At 32.8% G+C, this 23,448-nt stretch overlaps 1 protein-coding gene across 1 annotated transcript in view; it reads right to left on the reverse strand.

The window, feature by feature from the left end:
• Nucleotides 1-6,149, reverse strand: part of LOC118202396 (uncharacterized) — a 258,620-nt gene extending 252,471 nt beyond the window's left edge. The window contains exon 1 of the mRNA XM_085813904.1: nt 5,491-6,149. Coding sequence (XP_085670030.1) covers nt 5,491-5,842 — 352 coding nt within the window. The 5' untranslated portion in view covers nt 5,843-6,149. The remainder of the gene's footprint in view (nt 1-5,490) is intronic.
• Nucleotides 6,150-23,448: the final 17,299 nt, after the last annotated feature.

Here is a 23,448-nt window from a genome sequence, read left to right on the forward strand (position 1 = left end):
TTGTCTTAGTAATTTTATGATTAAAATTAAATAAACGAAACATTTTTTTTTCTTTTTTGCATGCAGTATCACAATTTATGGCTAACTGCTCAAAACATTTACTACTTCAATGCATAATATGATTCCATCGGGTTTAATGTAAGTGTAAGGGTTGCAGAAGAATAAATGCATGTAATTAGATAAAAAAATTAGAAAACATTATTCTTAGAATAGAGTTGATTTAAAATAAAGAAAGTGCATGCATATCTACGCAACCAATTTGAAACGAGTATTCCTTCATCAAAAGTAATTCATTTAATTTTTTTTTATTGGGAACTTTCGAACCTTGTTATGGCAGTTACCTATCTCCATGCCATCTGTCCTCATTCGAAAATTTCTACGGCTACGTCCAGAAAAGATAACTAAGGCGACCTGGCTTGACTGCTTCAGATGAAGAATCTCTCTAAACGCCAGAGAGTCTCTCTAAACTCCCATGACCTCTCATTAAATATTAGCACCACTTAATCTTTGAAATATGGCCCTGTTTTGATTTGAAATCTATGCTAATCGAACAATATCTTTTCCTTATATTAGAATATAATAAGCATATATCTGTTACGCTTATTACAGTAAATAATACATTAAATTTAATTTAGAATTCAAACAACAAAAATCAGCGTTATATTTGCAAATTTTCCAGGACTAGTTTCGATGGTTTTACTACCGAACCATCTTCCTCAGCTGTCAAAGTGCAGATCATTACATTTCCTGGAAATATTCAAGCATTTTAAGAACTCAGACTTTCTCTATTCCTATACTTGTATTTTCAACTGAAGAATATTGCAAATATTTAGGTTTTAAATAGATTTGTATATATATCAAACAATAAATTCAATTATTATGAAAAGTGACGGTGAGAGGGAATTAACGAGCCAGTTTCTGTATAGCAAGACAATATAAATACCGTAAAGGGTTTTGTTATTTATTTTTTAACAATTTTATGAATAACGCACATAAAAAAGGATATATAGAAAAAATAACTATAAGCATCCAAAGGTATATTTAGCATTGCATTAGACGCTACATGAAAAATAACCTTTTGAATTATACTAGCTCTTTCGCACATAATAAATAAAATGCATATATGCATAAATGCATATACTATCTGTGTGTGTGTTTATGTGTGTATTTAAAATTTTCTACAATAAATCATCACATTCTAATCAGGCATTTTTAAAATTAAAACAAAGAACTTGATTGCGATGTGAAAGCTTAAAACGATGTGAATTTTGCCTTTTATTCTTCAGAACTGTACTGTAATCTAAGCTATATGACTCAATGTCACAAAGTTTCGTGTTTCCTCCTAAGTTTTATCGAAATTTCCATATTCACATCTTTTTTTTAATTTAGGAAATAATATACTCTTTCATAAACCCAACTAAATTTTAATAGATAGAAATAATAAATAAACTCTTGCGAATATTTGATGTTCTTCAGTATTCACACAATATATGAAAATATTTAAAAAAATGCAAAAATAATTAAGAAGATTGGATTATTTGATTACGGAAACCATCCTAGAACTATTTTCCTATACGAAGGAATATATTCGTTGAGAACATTTTAAAGAAAATTGGAATGAAATTATAAAATTACGCATTGGAAACATTATGCTGATAGCCCATTCCAACACCGGGAATATAATCACTCAAACTACTATGTTTAGGGAATTTAGTCACGCGGCTAGTGGATAGCACCATAAGATATTATAACTAGCATATTATTAATTATTAAATTAGGGAAAATTCTGAATAAAAGTAAATTTGCTGAAATGCGCAGAAAATTAACTACGTTATATAAGGCTTTTCACCTGAGTCGAAGAGACCATAAACGGTGACAGGAAGACTTAGATAAGGCAAGAGTTTTCAAAGTGTTTGAATTGAGTAATGTTTTCTTTAATACGTAGACGTACTTTTCCAAACTTTGAACTCAAAATATGTCTTAATTATTGAACTTTCTTTTTAAAAATGTATGATGGAAATAAGTCTAAAACTGAGAAAATAAATAGTTTCTTTCCTGATGCAGATAAAGCACAAAAGGGCATGTTAGGGTAACCCATCAAAAAACTTCTTCCCAGAAAATTCCTGCCAAAGAAATTCTTTCCAAATTCTTTCTCTTTGAACAACTACTCATAAATACAACATATTTCCTTGTACACACATTGCAAAATCCTAATAAACTCATCAAAATTTTCAAGTCTCATTTAGGTTTCTTAATAATATACAGAAACAATCACAACTGAGAAGAAGGTTTTCTAATAAAAGCGACTTATGTGCTCAAACTTTGAAGACTTTATTATAAATTTTTATTCGATTTCCTTCAATGTTACACACACTAAAGACACTAAGCGGAGGCAACTTTTTTTAATTATTCACTAAAGTATATTTCAAAGCTGAAGCAGGTTTGGGTCGTTAGTGATGACTAAAGTAAATTCTTATTTACACAAAAACCACTCATAGCAGTAAATTTCATGTGTTTCATATATTTCATTCATTTACGCACATTCAAAATTTTAAAGAAATGCCAAATTTATTATACGGTTTTCTTTCAAACCTACTATTTAAAAAATTTTAATATGCTTTGTTAAGCTTTGCTGAGCAACTAGGACCATTTTAATTTAAAAATTCGCTATCAAACGCAAGTTAAAAAAAACTCTCATTGAAAACAATTATTACTTAGCTTTTACCAATTACTAGAATTTAAACACATGCATCATTTTACGATGATTTACTTCGACTATCAGAACATCTCAATACCTACTCCAGTTCAGATAAGTAAAGGTCGGGTAACTAACTGATTAACGACGTTAATGTTTATTCCAGAGAAACTCCGCAACAACCTTAAGGCCTTTCGGGACGTCAAGATTTGACGTTTCTCATCCCCATTAAAATTAATGACATTTCTTTATAAATATTGGGGTTCAATCAATTATATATTTTAACTCTCAATGAAAATGTTTAGGACTAATTATTACTTCGAAGACTAATTTTTATGTTACGCGGTCATATTACGAACTCGTTCTGACCACCAAAGCTTCAGTTGGACCACGAAGGCTTCCCGCCGCTCCAGAGACTTCATAACTTCTTCTAAACATTTAAAAGCTTCAGCATTTGATAGGTCTTGATCTTTTCTATTATACCTGCTTACATTCTTCGAGATTTGCAACTCATCTTGATAACCTCAACATCACTTAAAATTTTATGTTCGGGATCAGTTGCAATCCTTTACCCGTATAACCACTTATTATTCACACCTTTTATTTACACCTTCATTTATATTTCTTTCAATTTCCTCCACATTATCCGTTTTGAATTATTGCTATTCATCATTATATTGTTCAGTTTCATTATTACTTTCTATTGATTATTACATTGCACCAGAAATTAGACTCTTTTAATGTACAAATTTTGGTGGATTCTAAGAATATGTAGCTTTGATGCAATATTCTTTTATATAAACTGTTTGTTAAGTTGTAAATCACACTGTTTCTTATTTGCTGAACAGATTTTTTTAAATGTGTTTATGTTGTATATATTTTCTTATAATGTATTTATGTTATGTGTAAAATGTTGATTGTTTCCACCACTCATTCCTCTATTAATTTATACTAAGCTATAACTTTCGGTAGCATATATTTTAAACAATAAGTGAAAATTGTCGTTTTCAAGTGCAGAAAAATTTGCACTCGAATGAATGTGCATTATTTAGAATTAGTAACTCTCCATCAGATAACCTAAATTTTCATGATGCTTCGTAGCTTTATGACTGAAAGCTTTAATCCTCCTAATCAACAAATCTTCTGCAGTCATTCACCTTTCTTGAAACAATGGTAGCTTAATGATTTGTGTTTTAATTTTGAACATGCATTTCATAAATAACTGTACACTTGTGATACTTGGAGATCGGATAATAAGTGTCCAGCGACTTTAATTTAATTATATTACAACTTATGATTTAAATTCAATTGAAAAAACGGAGATCATACAAATTATATAAATCTTATGTTTAAAACATGTATTTAATTAAGAGCATTTCTCAGATTGAAATTTAAAATGTTTAACGTGAAAAGATAATGCTTGCCATGAACAAATTATTGCTATGGTCATACATATTTTAAACAATTATATAATCTATCTTACTCTACAGTACTATTTTCTTTATTACAAAACAGGGCAATATTAAATATTAAAAAACAGCCATTTTTTTCGGCCTTATTTCAAAACTTTTTCTGTCTATGTTTTCCGATCTCAGTTATCATTATTATTATCTTTAAAAACTGGAGAAATTCAGCTTTCGTTTAACATTGATTTTTAATGAAGAAGCTCAGAGATTTTAAGGCAAAAACTTGTGTGCTCTTCTTTTTCGGGATCATGTTATTATTGTTAATATAAACATCTCTTGCGTGACTTTATTTCAGATAGAAGAAATTGAAATATTTTGCCTTTTCATAATCTCTGCTAAGTCCTTTGCCAAGATAAGCAAAATATGTGTGTGTATTTTTTTTTTTTTTTTTTTTTTTTTTTTTTTTTTTTGTGTGTGTGTGTGTGTGTGTAAATTATGGAAATCAAATCTTGTTTTTTTAAATAACTAATGATTTTGTTAAAATACACCAGCATTGAGCACTTACAATGCGCAATATATAAATCGCTTTCCAAGATAAGAAAAATTTTCAGATAACAAGGAGTAAAAGTGGAGGATTCGTTTTATAAGAAACGATTTGTAATAAATATAAGACATGTTACTGCTTCTGAAGAATAAGATTAGATGACTATACTCAGTAGACTTAATATGTATACACCATATATTTATATAGTAGAATACCAGTACTATTAGATATCAGATTTAATACTGTAGATTGTGGATTTAGTTCTGCTAAAACATATATTACTAATTTATAATAACGTTATGTTACAACATAAGTAAAACATGCTGTTTATCATTTTATGACATCATACAAAGTCCACTGATTAATATCTTTTTGATAATACTTAAATCTAAATAATTTAAGTATTATCAAATTTACAGGCAAACACACACACACACACACACACACACATATATATATATATATATATATATATATTGATTGCAAACAGTTTGTAAGATATTAATTTAAATAACACTCAAAAATATAGTTAGCATCTGATGAATAAATGAATTGAAAGTCAGCTCAGAAAATGTTAAAGGAAGTATTGTGAGAAAGATGCAAGTTAAATATCGAATGATTTAGATATAAATAATTGTTAGTATTTGTATTAACAACATTCATAAATGCAATAATTTTAGCAGCATTTCACGTGGGAAGTTTAATGCACCTTGATTTGGAATAAATGAAAATAGCTGATTTAGACGGAACAGGAGCAAATTTGAAAAGTATGTTAACTTCGAAAATAACTGAATGGGAAGATAAATGCTTTCAATATTTAGAGAAGAAACGAAAACTTCTCTTACCTCTACCACTTCTGCCTACAAATCTCAGGTCGTTGAACTTGGCTACTTGATTTTTCATAACAGCAGTGGCATTGCGCAATTCTGCACAATAGTTGTCATCGTTCCCAGCTCGGATGGTGACGACTGTGCCATCAAGGACTTCGCCCAAACTGACCACCCTAAACGCGACGGGTAGAGTCTTGTTGGACCTCCAGTGACTGGGAAGGGCTGAGCAGACGACATTTGGGCTGCCCGTCTTAACGAGCTCCCCAGGATGTTCGCTAAGAACTTCGGTAAGGGTCCGTTCGACAGGCACGAAGAACTCGGCCATCGCATCGCGGGAATTGGCGCCACTCTCCGCCGACAAGTGCATCGAGTTTCCCGCTGTCGACCCTACTAGGCCTACCTCGGATGACGACCGGTGACTGTTTATGTTTTGTTTTGGTTTTTTTTTTCTTTCCCTTCTACCGATCGACAACTTTTAAGAGGAGAAAAATCGAACTCAGTTGGAATGATTTGTGGGTAAGTTTATATTGGTTTATATTAAGTTCGACTAAGTTTATTGAGAATTCTTTGGCGATTTTTCTCAGAGAACTGTGGTTTCATTCGGCGTAGCGATCGGTGTCAACAAGACTGGCACGCTCGTCTGCACGCCTCGCGAGAGGCGTCAACAAAATCGTCTGCTCATTCGCTCGTGTATCCCTCCGCGCCGGCTCCTAGTTGATCAGAGAGATTTTGCCGCCACCGAAAAGGAGTGCGCTCTCTAAAGTTTGAAAGTTTTCGAGTACTTTGACGGTTCCGACGGCGTAATAGAAACGTGGTTGTCAAAGCTTAGCATTTCCGCACCACCTGAAATAAGCTGCTCTATACTATGGTGTAACAGTATAATCTAAAACTAAATATTTTAATGCAACTATGTATTTCCATAAAATGGAAAGTAACAATCATTTTAGCCTTGTGAAGAAATACACGCTTGTTTTTGTGCCTACAATACTTCGTAGTTCAATCAAATCACGACATCGGAATTTCATAAATCATGTTTCATCTTTAAATCAAAATTATCTAAAAATCTCCTGTAGCAGTTAAAATAGGAAAGACCCGATGACCACGTGGTGTAGGAAAGTTTGGGTTCGAACCCAGTCCTGAAAGACTTACTTATTACAGTTTATAACATAAACATGTCATCTGAAAACATGAATTACCTAAAATAAGCTAAGGCTTCTAGAAAACATGGGGCAGGAAAGTGTTGTTTTATCGTTTAAATGTTGAATTCACTTGCTTTGCTGCAGGAACTTAAATATAAATCCCGTAGTTTGCCAATGAGTAAAATTCTTAGTGCGAATAATAATACTGTTTATAACAGCATTTCCCAACCGAGATCCATATCGAGCCCATGAGGTTTATCGAAGCTTTGAGGGTGCTCACAAGAACAAAACTGTATGTCGGAAGCTCTTAATATGAACTAAGCAATTCATGGAAAAATATCAATAATGAAATAATTTAATAATAATAAAAAAATAAATTAATGTCACAGAAAAGTCCAGAAATTCAAGATTAGAAGGTCTCGTATTTTTTCGAACCTCGTGGTGCGTTTGACGAGTTTCCAAACCTTGCTTCGATTAGCAGCGATGTAAAAGATGATGATTTTGCTGTGTACTTTGATCATTTAAAAAAATACGTAGACATGCAAGTTCAGTTCAAGGACCTACTAAAACTAAACATCCCAGACTGAATACTGATCCTATTTGAGGTAAATATTGCTGATGATGAAATTAGGTTACCAGAGAAGCTTGTTGAATTGCGGCATGATGAGATAATCCAAAGTCTGCATAATATATGGAAGAATAGTGACATTGCATGTAAATACCCGATTTTATGGAAAATAGCTGAAATGTATGTCACTCTTTTTTCATCATTTTAGCTTGCGGAAATCGGCTGTCATGTAACACAGTTATTAGCAAAAATCGTAATCGACATGATATAAAAAACAGAGGATCTTCGTCTGACCGTCCAAAATTTGAGACAGATATTAACATGGTAATATCAAAGCATCAGCCACAGGGATTTCATTAGTAAGGCCTAGCTATTTAAGGGGGTCCTGTTTAAGAGACTAAGGAATATATTTGCATACGTTATTTGAAACAGTGCAGAAAACATTTGAAAAATTGAAAATTTGAAACAGAAAACAAATATTTTATTTAGGAATATTAAGCCAGCTAGCTTAGACAGTTCCTGTTGTACTTACTTATCTGTTGTTTACTCCTGTTGTTATTTTTCATCATTTAATTTAAGTAGTCTTTCTCGAATGAAGTGTGTTCGAATCATTCTTCTGCTAAGGCTGCTAGAATAAGCTAAGGCTAATGCATCAATATGCTTCTTGTGACTGAGACCTCGTTTCAGAAATTGGCATTGGAAATGCTGTATTACCAACTTTTTTAGTGAAAAAAATGCCATCGAAAGCAATAAAAGATCTGAAATTGATCGAATATCGAATAAAGATTTTATCATGTGCCAGTTGCACGTTTATCGTGAAAGTTAGTTGTAAAACTAATAGCATAATATGTTTGTTCTTATATTAATATATCAATAAGAATGCACATTTAATAACTATAAGCGGAAACAGTATGTTATGATAATTAAAGAATCATGACTAGACTTATAATAACTGTGTTACATAAGCTGTCACATAACTTAGAGCGCTAAACATTTCATCGGCTCATATAAAATGAGCTTAAGGATAGTCTTATTTTCCAATGTAAATTGATTTCCATTCCTGTATTTATCACACAAATATTAAAGAAACTAATGGCATATTTGAGCTTTATTTCAAAATGATACGCTCGCTGTTTATACTAGAAGAACTCTATGAATATCAACAATGGAATTTTTATCCTAATCTAATTATGTTAACTTAATGCAAAATATTGCTTCTTTTAAGCGAATGAAACATTTGAACAAGAGAAATTAGGAAAAAAAAAGGTTTTTTTGGAAAAATAATGCATTTAATAATAAAATTAAGTTATGCAAAGCGTTAGAAGGCGAGAGAAAGTTTTCTTTGCATCATTTTCCTCTAAAACTTGTACCTTTTTGTTTTTTCTATTCTAAATTAATTATTTTGGTTTTACTGTCACTTCTACTTTAGACAGTAAAACCAAAATAATCATTTTTAATTTATTTATCGTGCAAATTCGATTTCGATCGAATATACATTTTCTGGATGAAAAGCCAGTTAAAACACGAGCTTCTCTCGAGCCAGAAGTTGCTATGTGTTACGTTAAAAACAGCATATTCATGGGGGGAGAAACATTAAAAAAGTAAAATTCGTGCTATCAACTTGTATTTTTACTGCATACTATATTGCAAACTAAGCTTTCTACAAGAAATATATAAAATATTTCGAATAGGTTTTACATTGTGTATGCAGTGTTCTTGAAATCCAGCAAATGGAATTTTCTTGGAAGCAGTTTGTTGGAAATGGCCAAGCACATCAGCCTTTTAGTCGTCTCATCATCGAGAATGCTTATCAAGATGCATAAAAAAAGATGGACAGATACTGCACCCGCAAGAAGAGGCGAAAGAGTTAAATGATATTAGAAGCCAAACCCTGAAGTTCGGACTTGCAGTCAGGCACCAACCACTATTCTGTGCAAAGCAATTGCATCGCAATATTAGACGTTATAAATTTATGTACTAATACTAATAACGAAATAAATTTCCGCAATAAATTACATGTCATACTTAAGCTTGCCGTTGAGTTAATATGAGATCTGACATTGCTTTTGCTCCCTATGGTATTTAGTATCTTTCTTCACATCTGAAACAGCAGTTCCCATAAGTCTATTAAAATTCTCGGGGGGGGGGGATAAAATTACTTACTAAATTTTAAAGAGCTGTGCCTCATTTTAGAAACCTACCCTGATTCTGGAAACGAGATTAATGACTAATTACGCGAACAAGGGCAGATGAAAACATGAAATTTATCAAGAAGGTTTCTTTTTATGCAAAAACCGGAAGTTTCATTTTAAAGTCATATTAAAGTTGTTTTGTGATAACTTTTGTTATTTTCTTTCTGTTCTAAGATCTCGAACTCTGTGTAAAATTGGTAGATATAAAGCGACTCTCGGTAAAGATTTGCTTAAAAATTATACTGCGAGTGACTTGCAAGTGCTCTTGGTGTAATTGAAAGCACACCCGACTAGTAATCGAGAATTCCAGAGAGGTAAAGCTGATCCCCCCCCGGCTCTAAAAATCAAAATCAGTCTATAAGTGGCTCTCGAAGAGTGAAAGGGAATGTAAGAAAATTTTCTCCTTCTTTTCCTCGCTCCTTCATGCTTTATTGAAAAGTTCAAATGGCTAGTAAGGTCCGGAGTCCGAATTCCGGCAAGAGTGCAGTTGATTTTTAATGTTTTGTATCTCAGTAAATGCTCAATTGCTCTGAACAATGTGTCTGAGAAAGCTTATCTGTCGCTCTGCATATAATTAACATAGCAAAATGAGTGCAAATGCTTAACGCAATGCTTTCAGATCGCAATATTTGCCTACAGTTGAACTTCTGAGCTCAGATAAAAAGCACTCAATATTAGCATCATTCAGGTGAGAAAAAGCTGTGAGAAAGAGATTTTAATGGTTCAGTTTAAAAATATTGACACGTATTTTTAATTATGTTCCTTGCTAAAAATTATAAGTCCATATTAGGATAAAAATAAATGTACTAAATGCATCAAAATAAAAATATGAGTCTTTTATTTAAGTTTTCGAATGAAATAACAATATTTAGTGTCACTAAAGCAAATACAGTATTTAAGTATGATTGCTGTCAATGCATAAAGCTCATATTACTGAATAATATTATTACATGAATCAAAATACTAGTATTCCGTTATGACACCGGAAAGAAACAACAAAACGTAATTAAGAAATCATCATGTGCGGATATTCAAAGGCAAAACAATGCTTAATATCTTCTACTAAAATAAAAGATTTTTGCAGGAAAGAATATCTGCCTACTCAGCAAAATACTGATATTGCATTTTAACTGAATGCTCGGAAAGACCTGTATCAGAAAATACAGTGTATCAAGAACAGTTCTCTTCTACTTCATCATAATGCCCATTGCCTCAACCCTTGTTTTCATATTCGGCATCCATTCAAGTTATAAATCTCATATATAAGTTACACACATTATACAAGTTTACATCATCATACCCATCCATATATAAGTTATAAATCCCATATAGATTGCTTATCCGCCGAACTAAGCACCTAGTGATAATTTCTTACTTTCAGAAATCAAAACAGCATTCAAATGATGTAATTACCTTTCAGAGAATGATAACAAATATTTTAAACTTCGCTTGCGTTGTTAGCCAGTAATAATATTTTGCAATTTATAACCCAGTAAATAAGTATTCAGATTTCATGCGGAAATACTTTGAATAAAGCGAAGTTTGTGCTTCAGTATCGAAATTCCCTATTTTTACAGTATCTTTCTTCCTAACAGTATTGCGTTGTGCATATACTGGAACCTCGGATCATGAACGTCTTTCTTCATGAACATTTCGGTTCAGGAACAAATTATTTTAGCAATAAACATCTTGAAGGTGAACAAAAACATTTTCAAATATGTTTTGAACTAACTTATGACACAGAATTAATACTCAGAGACTTCTGAAATCATTTAAATAATTTCCATTGTTTAACTTTCATTATAAAAAATCTGGCAACAAGTAACTTAATGGATGGGTAGTGTAGAGACATTAGGTGTTTTTTGAGAAGCAGGCAAGATGAAAAATATGCAACGCCTTCGCCGGGAATCGAACCGCGGGCCTCTCAATTACGCGCTGAGCGTGCAGACCACTACACCATGAAGGCTCGCTAAGAAGGCGGGAGAAATACTATATAAACTTCCCCTTTTAAAGGGCGACTGGGGTTTTTAGGGGACCCAATCGCCAAATCCTGGGTGAGGAGAATCATCATTAACAACTCTACAGTAGGGCCCTTTTAGTTCGGGCCCTACTGTAGAGACATTAGGTATTTTGGAGAAGCAGGCAAGATGAAAAATATGCGACGCTTTCACTGGGAATCGAACCGCTTATCTCTCAATGACGCGCTGAGCGTGCAGACCACTACACCACGAAAGCTCGATAAGAAGGCGGGAGAAATAATTTATAGTGGCTTCTAAGGAATTATACCTAAGTTATGTTACAGGCACAGACTTCGAAAGCTTGGAGATTTAGTATTTTTTCTTATCCATAATGTTTTATCTCTATGAAAACCATGGGCTGGTTAACAATGAATATGTAAAGAAGTTACTACGGGACCATAAAAGGGAAGTCAAAAATAAAGAATTGGAACCTTTTAAAAAGCCGAGGAAGAGGAAGAAAGAAAGTATTACTCTTATATCTTTGATCCCCGAAATTGGTGCAAAATGAGGTAAAGTGCAAACCTTTCATATTATGATATTATCCTGATCAAGCAGTAGTTGCAGCCGAATACGAATAAGTATTCTCAATAATAATACCATGCCTTCCTTTAGAAACTTTAAAACCTTCTAGAATCATTAGCGTCTTTTTCTTATGTTGTTATTTTTGTTGCTGGAGACGAAAAAAATTAGCAATCCCCCGCCGGGACTCGAACTTGGACTTCTGGAATACGCCCCGAAGTTGCCACTGTTACACCATGAAGACATGCTGGAAGGAAGGAAAAAACACCTTATAACCTATTCACAAGAAATCACATGGAGAAATTTTGAATGAAGCGGAGACCAGGTCTGTATTAAGAACTGATTAGTGGCGCAAAAATAGAGAGGACAAAAAAAATGCCTCAGAAAGGCACTTATCTGATTCTTCATCCAAAAAGTGCAATTTCTTTCCTTTCTCCTCCCCATAACTTTTCATTTATCATGTCTACTCTTTCTCCTATAGGTACAGTAAAATTCAATTAAATTTGCATTTATTTCATCTGTTTAATACTGTGTTTACATTTCTTGCACGAGATTTAAGGATTTTCATTGTTTTCGTGTTATGAAATTTGCTTGCAAAATTTTAAATAAGCATCTGTGGGCTAGGAATGGATTAGCCCATTTTACATTAACTTTTATGAGAAAAGTAGTTAACAATTTTCATTCATTGCTGTCGCCTTCAAGAAAACAGCTACTTTTGTGAGCTGAGGTTTGACTGTATTTAAAAACATATTCCTGCAGTTAAGTTAAATGAAGTTCTTCTGTAGTGTTGTGTAGTAAAGTTGCTTCTCTAAAATATTTTTAGATTTCTGTAAATGCAGGACACCGTGAGTAGATATCATGTACTTTGCGAGCACCGTTATTCATAATGAGCAGAAAATATTAGAAACCGAAAATCATCTCCGCAGCCAATAGAGTTGCTTAGAGCATCCGGAGATCATCGAGAGTGACCACTCTTCCTCACTCGTCCTATATTCATTTTTACTTCAATTGAATAATCTGTCGAAATTATACTTGGTTCTTTTCTGCCGGAGGAAGAGCGAATCAAGTGAATGAAAGCCCGATTCTCGGGACAGGTCACGTGGGACGTTCCACTTGAGCATCGCATAATTAGATATTCGTATTCGGCGGTCGTTCGCAGTTCATTGTTTGGGGAATTTTTATGGACTGTGTGGTCGGCACCGCAACTACACCATTGTTTGAGAGAAGAGATCCGGTGGATCTGCTTTGCTTTGATGCTTTCTCGGGGGATAGATACTGATTGCAGAGACACTTTCTTATAGGTTAAATTCAAGAAAGGATGTTTGGCGCTTCTTTTCCTCATTGATTCAAAAAATGTTTCCCAACATTTCCAATAGTAATTATCTGCTGATACATTTCCCTGATCAATGCTGTTTATGTAGTTTTCTAATCTTGAATATAGTTCATTGGCTTTCTACCTTGCCTTTCTGCGAATATTTTTAGAAACGCAATGAGAATTTTAGTGGTAAGTCTCAGCTTAAAGTTAAAATGGTTAAGTAGATATATTACCCCTCTTATTGTTGCTCAGCCGCTTCTGATAAACAGAGATGAAAGCTAAATTATCTGCAATTTAGTTCCCTTTGTTGATTTACAATAAGTTCTATCATCTCCCACTCAACTTATTAATCTATAAGTACCTTTTTTATAACATGTCAAACGTCCATTGATTCCTAAAATGCCATTTTATTTCAGAATATGAGAACAATGAAAAAATTCTGAGTGGATAAGTGAAAAAAAAATGTAATCATATTCATAAAAACCTTTACAAGACAAAGAGGAATAAAAGCTGCAACTTAATAGAAACACACACACACACACACACAAAAAAAAAGAAAAAAAAAAAAAAAAGAAAGAAAGAAAAGAAAAAAGGAAAAAAAGAAAGAAAACAGAAAAAAAATAAACAAAAGAAAGAAAAATGAAAAAAAGAGGTCTGAAAACCTTCAGATTTTATATTACGCCATATAGGCGGACATTTTTTTTTTTTTTTTTTTTTTTTTTTTTTTCGTTTACAGACACATACACCTTTCGAGAGCATTTGGGCTAACGCCATATCGTGCTAAAAACATTAAAAACAGCATACTTTATAATTTCCAACAGACAGTTTCGTACTCTGGAGATAAAAATGTTTTATTTCCTACAGGGTTTCCAATGCTCGCTTTGAAATTGTGGAATTTTTTAATTAAAAATTCTCTAAAATTTTACAAATTATAAAATAGACAATAAAACAAATTCATTCCAAATCCCGAATTTGGGCTTCCAGGTGCCCATGTTCGGGTGGAGGACTATGTTATTTAAAATTTCATGTTTCTTGGGACCTTTTTTTTTTTTTTTTTTTTTTTTTTTTCAATGCGAGAAACATACATACGTTTATGTAAATTCTTAAATTCTTCATTATTTAATTTCTTTCAATATAATACAGGCGATAATATTTGGTGGCAACAATCTGAAAAGTGGCACAGCCGTTTTTAATGATTCTACGTATTTGGAACCATAATATAGCTCTTCTGGGCCATTCCCGCCCATTTGGGGCTAAAAAAATTTCTAAAACATTCTAGAAAGGTATGAATTTTTATACTCATTAGTGTTTGGAGGTTAACTACTTTAGCTAAGTTAGTATTAAAATTATGCAATACATTATATGATCATATTATTTCTAGTATTAACAGATATAACTGGTATTTGCTATCTGTTTCGGAAACAAATGCTTATAGAGCTAAAAGATTTTTATCAATGACAGCTCTTTAAATGAATTACGTAACACTTACTTTTAAAGTTCATTCAACAATCGTTAGCGTATGTTGAGAGGTTTGAAAATACTTGCACTGTTATTAAATATTGCAATACACTTACGGTCTTAATTTATAGAAATGTTATTAACTTGAATTATTCAAATTCTAATGCATCTTATATATCATATTACATAACCTAATAATTTTTTAATCTTTTTTTGTTTTGCACCTTCCCGTTTGTTTCAGAACAGACTATTTTGGATATTAGTTATTAGTAGGGAAGTAATTTAAACAGGGAAGAAAAAAGACAAATGTAACATAAAACAGTATTAAATTTATTTAGGTATAAAAATTATCTAGCAATTATAACAAAAATATAAAAGTGCGTAAACGCTTTTTCTAATACAAACCCTTTTTTATAATCAACACTTGAGTTTTGACACAACATATTTTAAACTCAATTTATTTATATTTCTAGGCGGGACGGCGAAAGAATTAGAGCAACAGGATAGATATTAACACAAACATAATGCGTTAATTAAGATAAACCTTGCAAATTTAACTCCAAAATAATACCATTTGGGTTTAAAAATACAGGATCACAGAAAGCAAGAAACGTTTGGCGACTGACATTGAAATTTTCCAAGTCCCGTTTAAGTCGTAAATTCTCACAAAAGTACCAAAACTTCAAACTAATTACTCTCACAGATATTTCATTCACTCCTACCTGCGTCCTTTCATGTATTTTCTCACGTGAAGTGCACATCCTTCGTATGAAGGCAGAAAAGACGAAGATTTGTGTAACTTTCTCCTGAATTCTTTCGTATTAAACACCGATGTTCAAATTTCAAAACTGGAAAAAGTTTTCGATGTCTTCAAATTTGATGACACTGCCACAGTTAGCCTACTTGTGATCATTCTCGGTAAATTCAAAAGTGGTATTCTTGTCTTTATTGAAGCTACTTGCAAACTGTCAACGGATTTTGTACTCAGGTTCACATAAGATAAAATATAATACAATTGTTATATGCATTAATACTTAACAGTTAGACACAAATTTAAAGAAATATTCGCGAATTTATGGAACTGCCAAAGCTAAAACAAATATAATGAAGTCTATGTTAAGACCACTACCTACGAACAAGAGATGATGTTTCTCCTTCTGTGGGAGTACTCGTCTCAGAGATGACTATTGGTGGTGTCGATTATCGCTACGCATAATATTGTAAGTCTATTCAAGGTTCGTGCCATCATCTAAAAGAAACTTCTGAACCAGATGGGCAGTATTTAGGTTTATTGACAATACTACTGCGAGTAAAGTAATCAGTAAATAACATAAATTTAAAGCAAAACTTAAAAAGCAGTTTTACTTAAATTTTAGGAATCTCATGCGAATAATGTTTTAAAACATAGAAAACAAATCTTATAAGCAAAATAAAGATTATAATTATCATTTTCGATGTATGTTTTCGTTTTAGAAATAACAGTCTTTTTCAGATATCGTTCTGCTATGCAACGTGGTTGTCAAAACGTTATAATAATACAGACTACATGTACACGAAATAAAAATTTTAGTTCATTCTTGTGTTTTGCTACACTTTTGAATATTCGTGTTTTAACTCATTCTTTAATTAATTGGTGCAACAAATGATTGAACAGATAAATGCTGAACACTGGGAGTTATTTACGATTTACTTAGGCGAATGCGTCTATCTGAAATGATTTGTGTTTTCCTGTTTTATCTTGCATACAATATAACGAGACTTTTGCTCAGTTACTCAATTAATTGCTCAAGCAAGAAATTGAGTTATAATGTTCTAACTAAATTGGGTAGTCCTTGGCAGCTAAACTACCTATGAACTGCACAGCGAATTATCGCTCAGTTCACTAATAAAAGACAAGTCCAAAGAAGGTTTTAAGTTACCCTTTATTCGAACTTAAATATGGTTCACAGAATGCCCCTCTGAGGCTTACAGTAAGCCTCCACTTGAGCTTTAGCTTAAGATAGAAAATAAGGAACTAATCTACTAAACTAAAACCAGCCGAAGCTCTTCGAAAATAACTAAGAGAGTTGGCCCTTGTTAAAGATCGCTGGCGAATACTAACAGGCATGTCACAAAACGACCGAAAAGTCGTAAGATTAGATTTAAAGTAACGACGTGGCCAGAAGACAGAACACTCTCTACTAACGCTCAACTAGAGAAATTCTAACACTCAACTAGAGACGTCTAAGCCCTTCTACTGAAGTAACCGAATCTTCAACTTAAATACTGGTTCTATCTCATTTATATACAACGCGATCCTGAAAACTCATTCTGGTAGGGTATCGTAGGTGGGGAAATGGGGAAATAAGGAAGTAAAGGAAAGGATGTTCAAAAATAAAAGAAAAACTGTTAGGAAATTAAAATAAACCCCTACAGCGTAACAGACTGAGTTCTCTGGATCTTGCCAACAAATTGATTTCTATGAATCAAATACATTTTACAACATATCTGAGTGTCTATAACAACATTTTCCTTGCCATACGAACAACCTCTTCAGTATCATACACTTTTAGGTAATAGTCCAAAAGACTTCTATTGGGAATCCAAACTGTATCTGCGGTATCACTTTGTGAGTAGTCCCCAGATGATGATTTTTCGCTACCCCCACCATCACTTCTTCATAGTGCTTGCTCTATTGAAAGAACGAAAATGAGACGCAACCCTTTTGTCTTCTTCAACTTCCAAAATGTTGCCTTCCCCGTTTGGAGATAAGGCGCAAGAAGAATGTTTAGATTCTGATTCCTCTCTTATATTCCCAAAGATACACAATACGAAAAAAAGGAAAAGAAAATTCTCCAACAAACACACACGTTCACGATGAGGGTATGCTTTTATACGGTTTTGTTTTCCTTAATACTTTCTTCTCTCTCTATTTCGTTTATTCTATAGCGGAAGTCGTCGTTTCGGTATCAGCTGACAGTTTTAAATTCTTTCTTTTGTTTTTCTTGTTCATTTTCTTTCCACTCGACACGATTTTGCGGTTTCGTGAAGCACATTTGGAAAAATAAAATATTTTTCCGATTTGAAATAGAACCATGAAAAGAAGATTGGAGCACATTGCGGTTTTTATCAAAAATATGGTTGAGATGATATTTCATATTTCATTTTGTCGATTTTTTCCATCGCGCTTTTATTTCTGGCATTAAAACTGTTTCTTCTATGATCAGTCAATATGGCGTTTACTTTTAAATGTATAAAATAGTGAAAAATCAATGACTGTTTTATTATTCCTATTTAATGGAGTTTTTGCTTCTTAGTAAAAGTATTTGCTGCGTCGGTTATATAGTAGAGGATGAAATTCTGTTAAATGATATAAAATAATGGTACCACTGGACATTTCCGAAGTTATCACAGTATATTAAGACAACAGCTATTATAATCTAAGGGGCTTCAAAAATAGCTTTTGTTTCAATTCTAGGATCATTCAGTCAAAATTACCACTTTATGAAAATACTTTAACATGATGATTGCTATGACCTTCAGCTGATTTCTTATCTAAATCGGATTTTGTGACTGAGCTGCTTAAAAGACTACACGCTATATGGCGCTATAGTACATGCTGTTTACTGCTATATTATATGCTATAGGGAATCAGATTGGCCTTAGTAACTTAACACCATATCTTTAACAGATTTCTCACTTTTTGCAAACATGCTCATCGTTGCTAATAATAAGAGTATATGAAACCTGTTAAAAAAAAGCACTTTTTAGTTTACCAGGTATACAGCCTATCATCTAAAAATTCATAAAATTGTACTGCTTCCAGAGTTCTAAGGGTTTGAAAAAATGTTCATCTGGATATTAGAAATGTTTTAGTACTGATTATGATGGAAAAAAAGTCTTAACAACATACCATTCTCTTTTTTAAGAGGAGAAAGTTATATGTGAAACGAGTTCCATTTTTATTCGTGTTATAATATACGTTTAGTGCCACCCAACCGGCGTAGTGGTTAGCGTCGCTGACTGCCGTGCCGAAAGGTCCGGGCTCGAATCCCAGAGAACGCATGAATGTTTGTAAATGTATAGTGTCCACGCGGCAAGGGGGCACTATAACATTCGACGAGCCGAAAGTCCTCTCGAGAGGTTGTGGTAGGGGAAGAAGGGTGGGAGATCCTCGGACCCGTCCACCCGGGGCACTCTCCATCAAAATTGGGGACGGAACTGGCCCCCAATTTTGATGGACTAATTTTGACAATTTAATCGCACCTTTAAGATGCTCGAGGCTATTGCCAACAAGAAGAGCAAACTTGTGCTGCTTGCCACGAAACATTTCGTGGTCTTGGGCTGACAATAGATCAGACAAGCGAGCATTAGCAACAACACCAAGAACATGTATGTTTAGTTGGTCTAAGATCATCAGCAGAACAGGCGTCTTCTTCCAGTCACAAGTAATAAAGTACCGATCGCGGAAATTTCTTCAAAACAACAGTATTTATCAAGTAGGACTGTACGCAGTTCCCATGCCCAGGTAAGTTCTGCACTAATATAATTTGTGCCCAAATTAGCTCAGCACTAATTTGGCAAAAGATAAAATACTCCTTATCATAAAATACACAGATAGCTTAATTAATTCAATCTAAATCAATTAAAACCGCTGGAAATAATCATCTGGCAAAAGAAACTGCAACATAATTCGAATTACGTTCACACTACATTCTCAATTCCGCATCTTATCTTATTTCCGAAATAAGTAAATACTCTGTATGCAAAGGTCAATAAAACTAAAATTGAGATGCAGACTAACTTTCAGTTATTTTCACAAAGTATTTAACAAAGTAAGTAAGTTATTAAAGTAAGTAAGTAATTCACAAAGTAAGTAAAGATTCTGAAATCAATGATACTTTGTGTAATTCGTACAGGACCTAAATATTTACCGAACATTGCTCGGTGACTGTATATCTGAAAAAGTTCAAAAGAGATAAAACAGATGATTACACACTTTTGAAAGTTAGACTACCCATTATTTGCTCGAATTTCTACTTATTAAGGGTAGATATCTAATAAGACCCTCAAAAGCAAACCTGTCAGTTTAGAGGCAAAATGCAGGAAGAAATAGAAGAATATAAAGCTATCACGATTACAAAATTTAACAAAAATAATTCTTTAAACTTAACGGCAGAAATATCACATTACGGTTCTCGGGGCAATAGTTTTTTGTATCCCAAGCAATATCTTACCTGAGATTTTTATTTGTTTCAAATGTAGCAAGTATTCACTAGTTTCATTTTTCTATTTAATTTTTGAATTTTATTTCTTTAAATGGCATTTTAACTATTTATTTATTTTAATATCATAGTGCAGTTGGGTTTGTAAGCACATTATAAATATGCTTTACAACAATTAAATGCTCTAAATTGATGCGTAGCATATAATCTGCAGTTGAAATTTGTATCTATATCCGTCAAATACGTATTTATGTAGATACTCTGTATAAAATCTTAAATTGTGGTATATATTGCTCTTCTTCACATATAGTTCTGATATGTTGTAACAAATTCATCGTACATGATAGTCAAAAAAAAAAAAAAAAAAAAAAAAAAAACTTGCCCGATATATGAGTACCTAGCGGTCTATTTGCTCAACCAATCAAAATGAAATTTCAGGTATAGTTATTTGAAGGTATGCGCTCGAAATTATGATCATTTAAAGCAGCTGTCATGGTTATGATTATAGTGAAAATATTTCGAAATTTTCGGTTATGATTACAATGAAAATATTTCGAAATTTTTTAGTAGCAACACCCTTTTTTCTACGAAAATTCATCAGCGCACTAAAAAACCACAAAAGACGTTAGTACGATACACATATGACAAAACTGTTACGATAAAACCCTTGCAAAGAAGAGCATAGTAAAAGACCAATGGCAATACAAGACAGAAGAGAGGAAACCTCTTTTATTGGAATTACACGTTCTCAACGTGCTCATCTTAGCAGACGATAACGCTTTGCATGACGGAGATTGTTGACAAAAACGCCAAACCTAACATCTCATGAGAAATCTGTATCACTTCACGTTTTGCCAACTTTCAAATCTCGTGGATTTGATGTGAATATTTTAGATTTCAGATAACCCCAGAACCAGAAATCCATTGGAGTGAAGTCGGGGGATCCCGGTGGCCACAAAACTACGAGACGAGAGATGGCTCTGTCTTGAAACTTTGTACACGTTGAAAACTTGTGATTCCAACAAAAAATTTTTTTTCCCTCTCCTCTCTTGTGTTGTCATTGGTCCTTTACAAACTCTTCTTTGCAAATGTTTTATGCCGGCAATTTTCATCGTGCGGGTATCGTTCTAGCTTATTTCTGGTTTTCCAGTGTGCTGATTAATTTGCGCAGACAAAAAGCGGGTGTTGCCATATGAAAATTTCGTAGTTTTTTAACTTTAACCATAACTGGGAGAGTTCTGTTGCTTTAAATTGCCACAATCTCAAATGCATACCTTCAAATAACAATACCTTAAATTTCATTTTCATTGGTTGAACGGGTAGGCCGCTAAAGTTTCATATATCGGTTAAGTTTTTTTACGACCACCCTGTATATTCATATACGGCAAAATAATTTTACATGAGTAAATAACGTTATATGATGAACTTAGCATCATATTTAAACACTGCTGGATTAATTCTGCAGTCTAAAAGCTAATTAGTACGTCGGCCGTCTACGTGGTAGGGGAGAAATTGAGCAAAATTTTAGAATAGATTACAATTATCTTTTGTTTATAATGGATCTCAAAAGCATGTTTCAGTGTCTGCAATTTTCTGTAAATTTTATGTAATACCTCCGACATGCAACTGTATCGTTTAGGTAAAAAAATCAGAACTTATGATGAGGTAATACGTGGTTTCTAATATTTAAAAGAGAAAAGTTAGCAGAATCTTTAACCAATCTGTAAAGATTTTAATTTACGTGTCCTTTTATTTTTCATTTTCTGAAATCACACTAGTCTAGAAATAAAAAAATTAGATTGGTATGCGGGAAAAAAACCACACACACACAGTGTTCAATCAACAGCAATCGGCATGCCGATTGCTGCTGACTGATGTGGTCCACGTATCTACTTCGGTGCAATGCAGTACTTTGTGACAGTCTAGCGTTTAAAAATAATGTCAGTTTCACAAAAGAAAATAGATCTTGCTCCTTAATAGATAGGAAATAGAAGTTTGTGTTCTGGTAAGAGATAGCAACATTTTATTTCTCATTGTTTTTAAGAGTTTAAGTTAATTATTAATGAAAGTTTCAAAATAATTGACTTTCTTTTTTTCAGTTTTCCCAACCAACTACAGAACACAAAAAAAAATTTTTTTTGAATATATTTATTATGCCTTTAAAATGGATCTTTGTTATACTGCGATTTTTCTAAATTTCGGGTGCCTTATTTATTTACTTCTTCTTAGTCTCAATTAAAATCACACTTTTAATTTTTTTTCTCTTTTTCCATAGTACGGGCAGCAAAATATAGTAAATAAAATTATAAATTCAAGTATTAATTTTTAATACATTGTAAGTATTATAAGGTATTTCTCCCACTTCCCTAGCGTGCCTTCGTGGTGTAGTGGTTCGACACACTGAGCCGCTATTTCAGAGGTCCGCGGTTCGTTTCCCGGCGAAGGCGGTTGCATATTTTTCATCTTTTCTGCTTCCAATTAACCTAATGACTCTATAGTATAAATGAAGTTAGTATTTAATACAAAGATACGCTTCTCAACAAATAATCCGATAAAAATTATATAAGTTAAAGAATAATGAAATCTTTTGTCAAAATGGTGTGAAAAATTCTTTTGCTACAAACTGTCGTTGAAAAGAAAAGAAAGAAATTAATTTAAACTTCCGAAAACAAATGTTTAAAAAATCAATTTATTTAAATATCTTGGATGAAATTTTGCCACATGAAAGTGTTTCATTGGACAGAGTACATAATTGCTGATTAGTTATCTCCAAACTCCGTATTCTTTATGTAAATCAGAATTATAAACCGAATGAAATTGCATGTAGTACATTTCAGTATGTATGCACAGGAAAATAACACATACGTTTTAGTCTAACAACTTATGCTCTGAAAATGTTTTCTTGAATAATTTTGGCTTCTTATAATAATGCTTCCTAAGATTATAGCTAGTTTTTAGGGGCAATTTAGTGCCATCAAATTACATATTAAAAGAAATTATATTCCAGGGAGATGTACGATTCTGTTCGCTTAAAGAAGTTAAAATCTCTGGAACAGATTCTCAATTCTGTGAAACATCTCTTCTAATTTCGTTTCTGTTTGTCATTTAATACTCGCCCAAAATATATTTTAATACATAAATTAATACAAAAATTAGTCTTTTTTTTTTTTTTTTTTTTTTTTTTTCTTTCAAAGAGAGCTAAGAGCTACTAAATTCGAAAATTGTTCTTTATAAACTTCAGCTCTGACATGAATTAAGTGAAATTGAGTTTCAGTTTAGAAATTTCTCATCATAGAGTAAAACTCCTATGTTATGTTATGTCATGTTATGTAGAAGTGAGGGGGGCCACCTAATATTTACTATTTAATATTATTTATAATAATAGTAAGCAGGTATTAGCCCCACACACTAACTAGAAAACTAACAGTATTCTGTCATCATTCCTCGAGTCGTGATGGAAATTGTGACCCCAGTGAGCACTACAAGTACTGCCACCGGCGGAGGAATCAACGGTACTCCTAACCTTTCAGTGCTAAATTAGCTCAAGTAAAAGGGATTAA

This window comes from Stegodyphus dumicola, chromosome 3 (assembly GCF_044657685.1).
Source record: "Stegodyphus dumicola isolate Sdum_Otavi_A_Nest chromosome 3, ASM4465768v1".
Lineage (NCBI taxonomy): Eukaryota > Metazoa > Arthropoda > Arachnida > Araneae > Eresidae > Stegodyphus > Stegodyphus dumicola.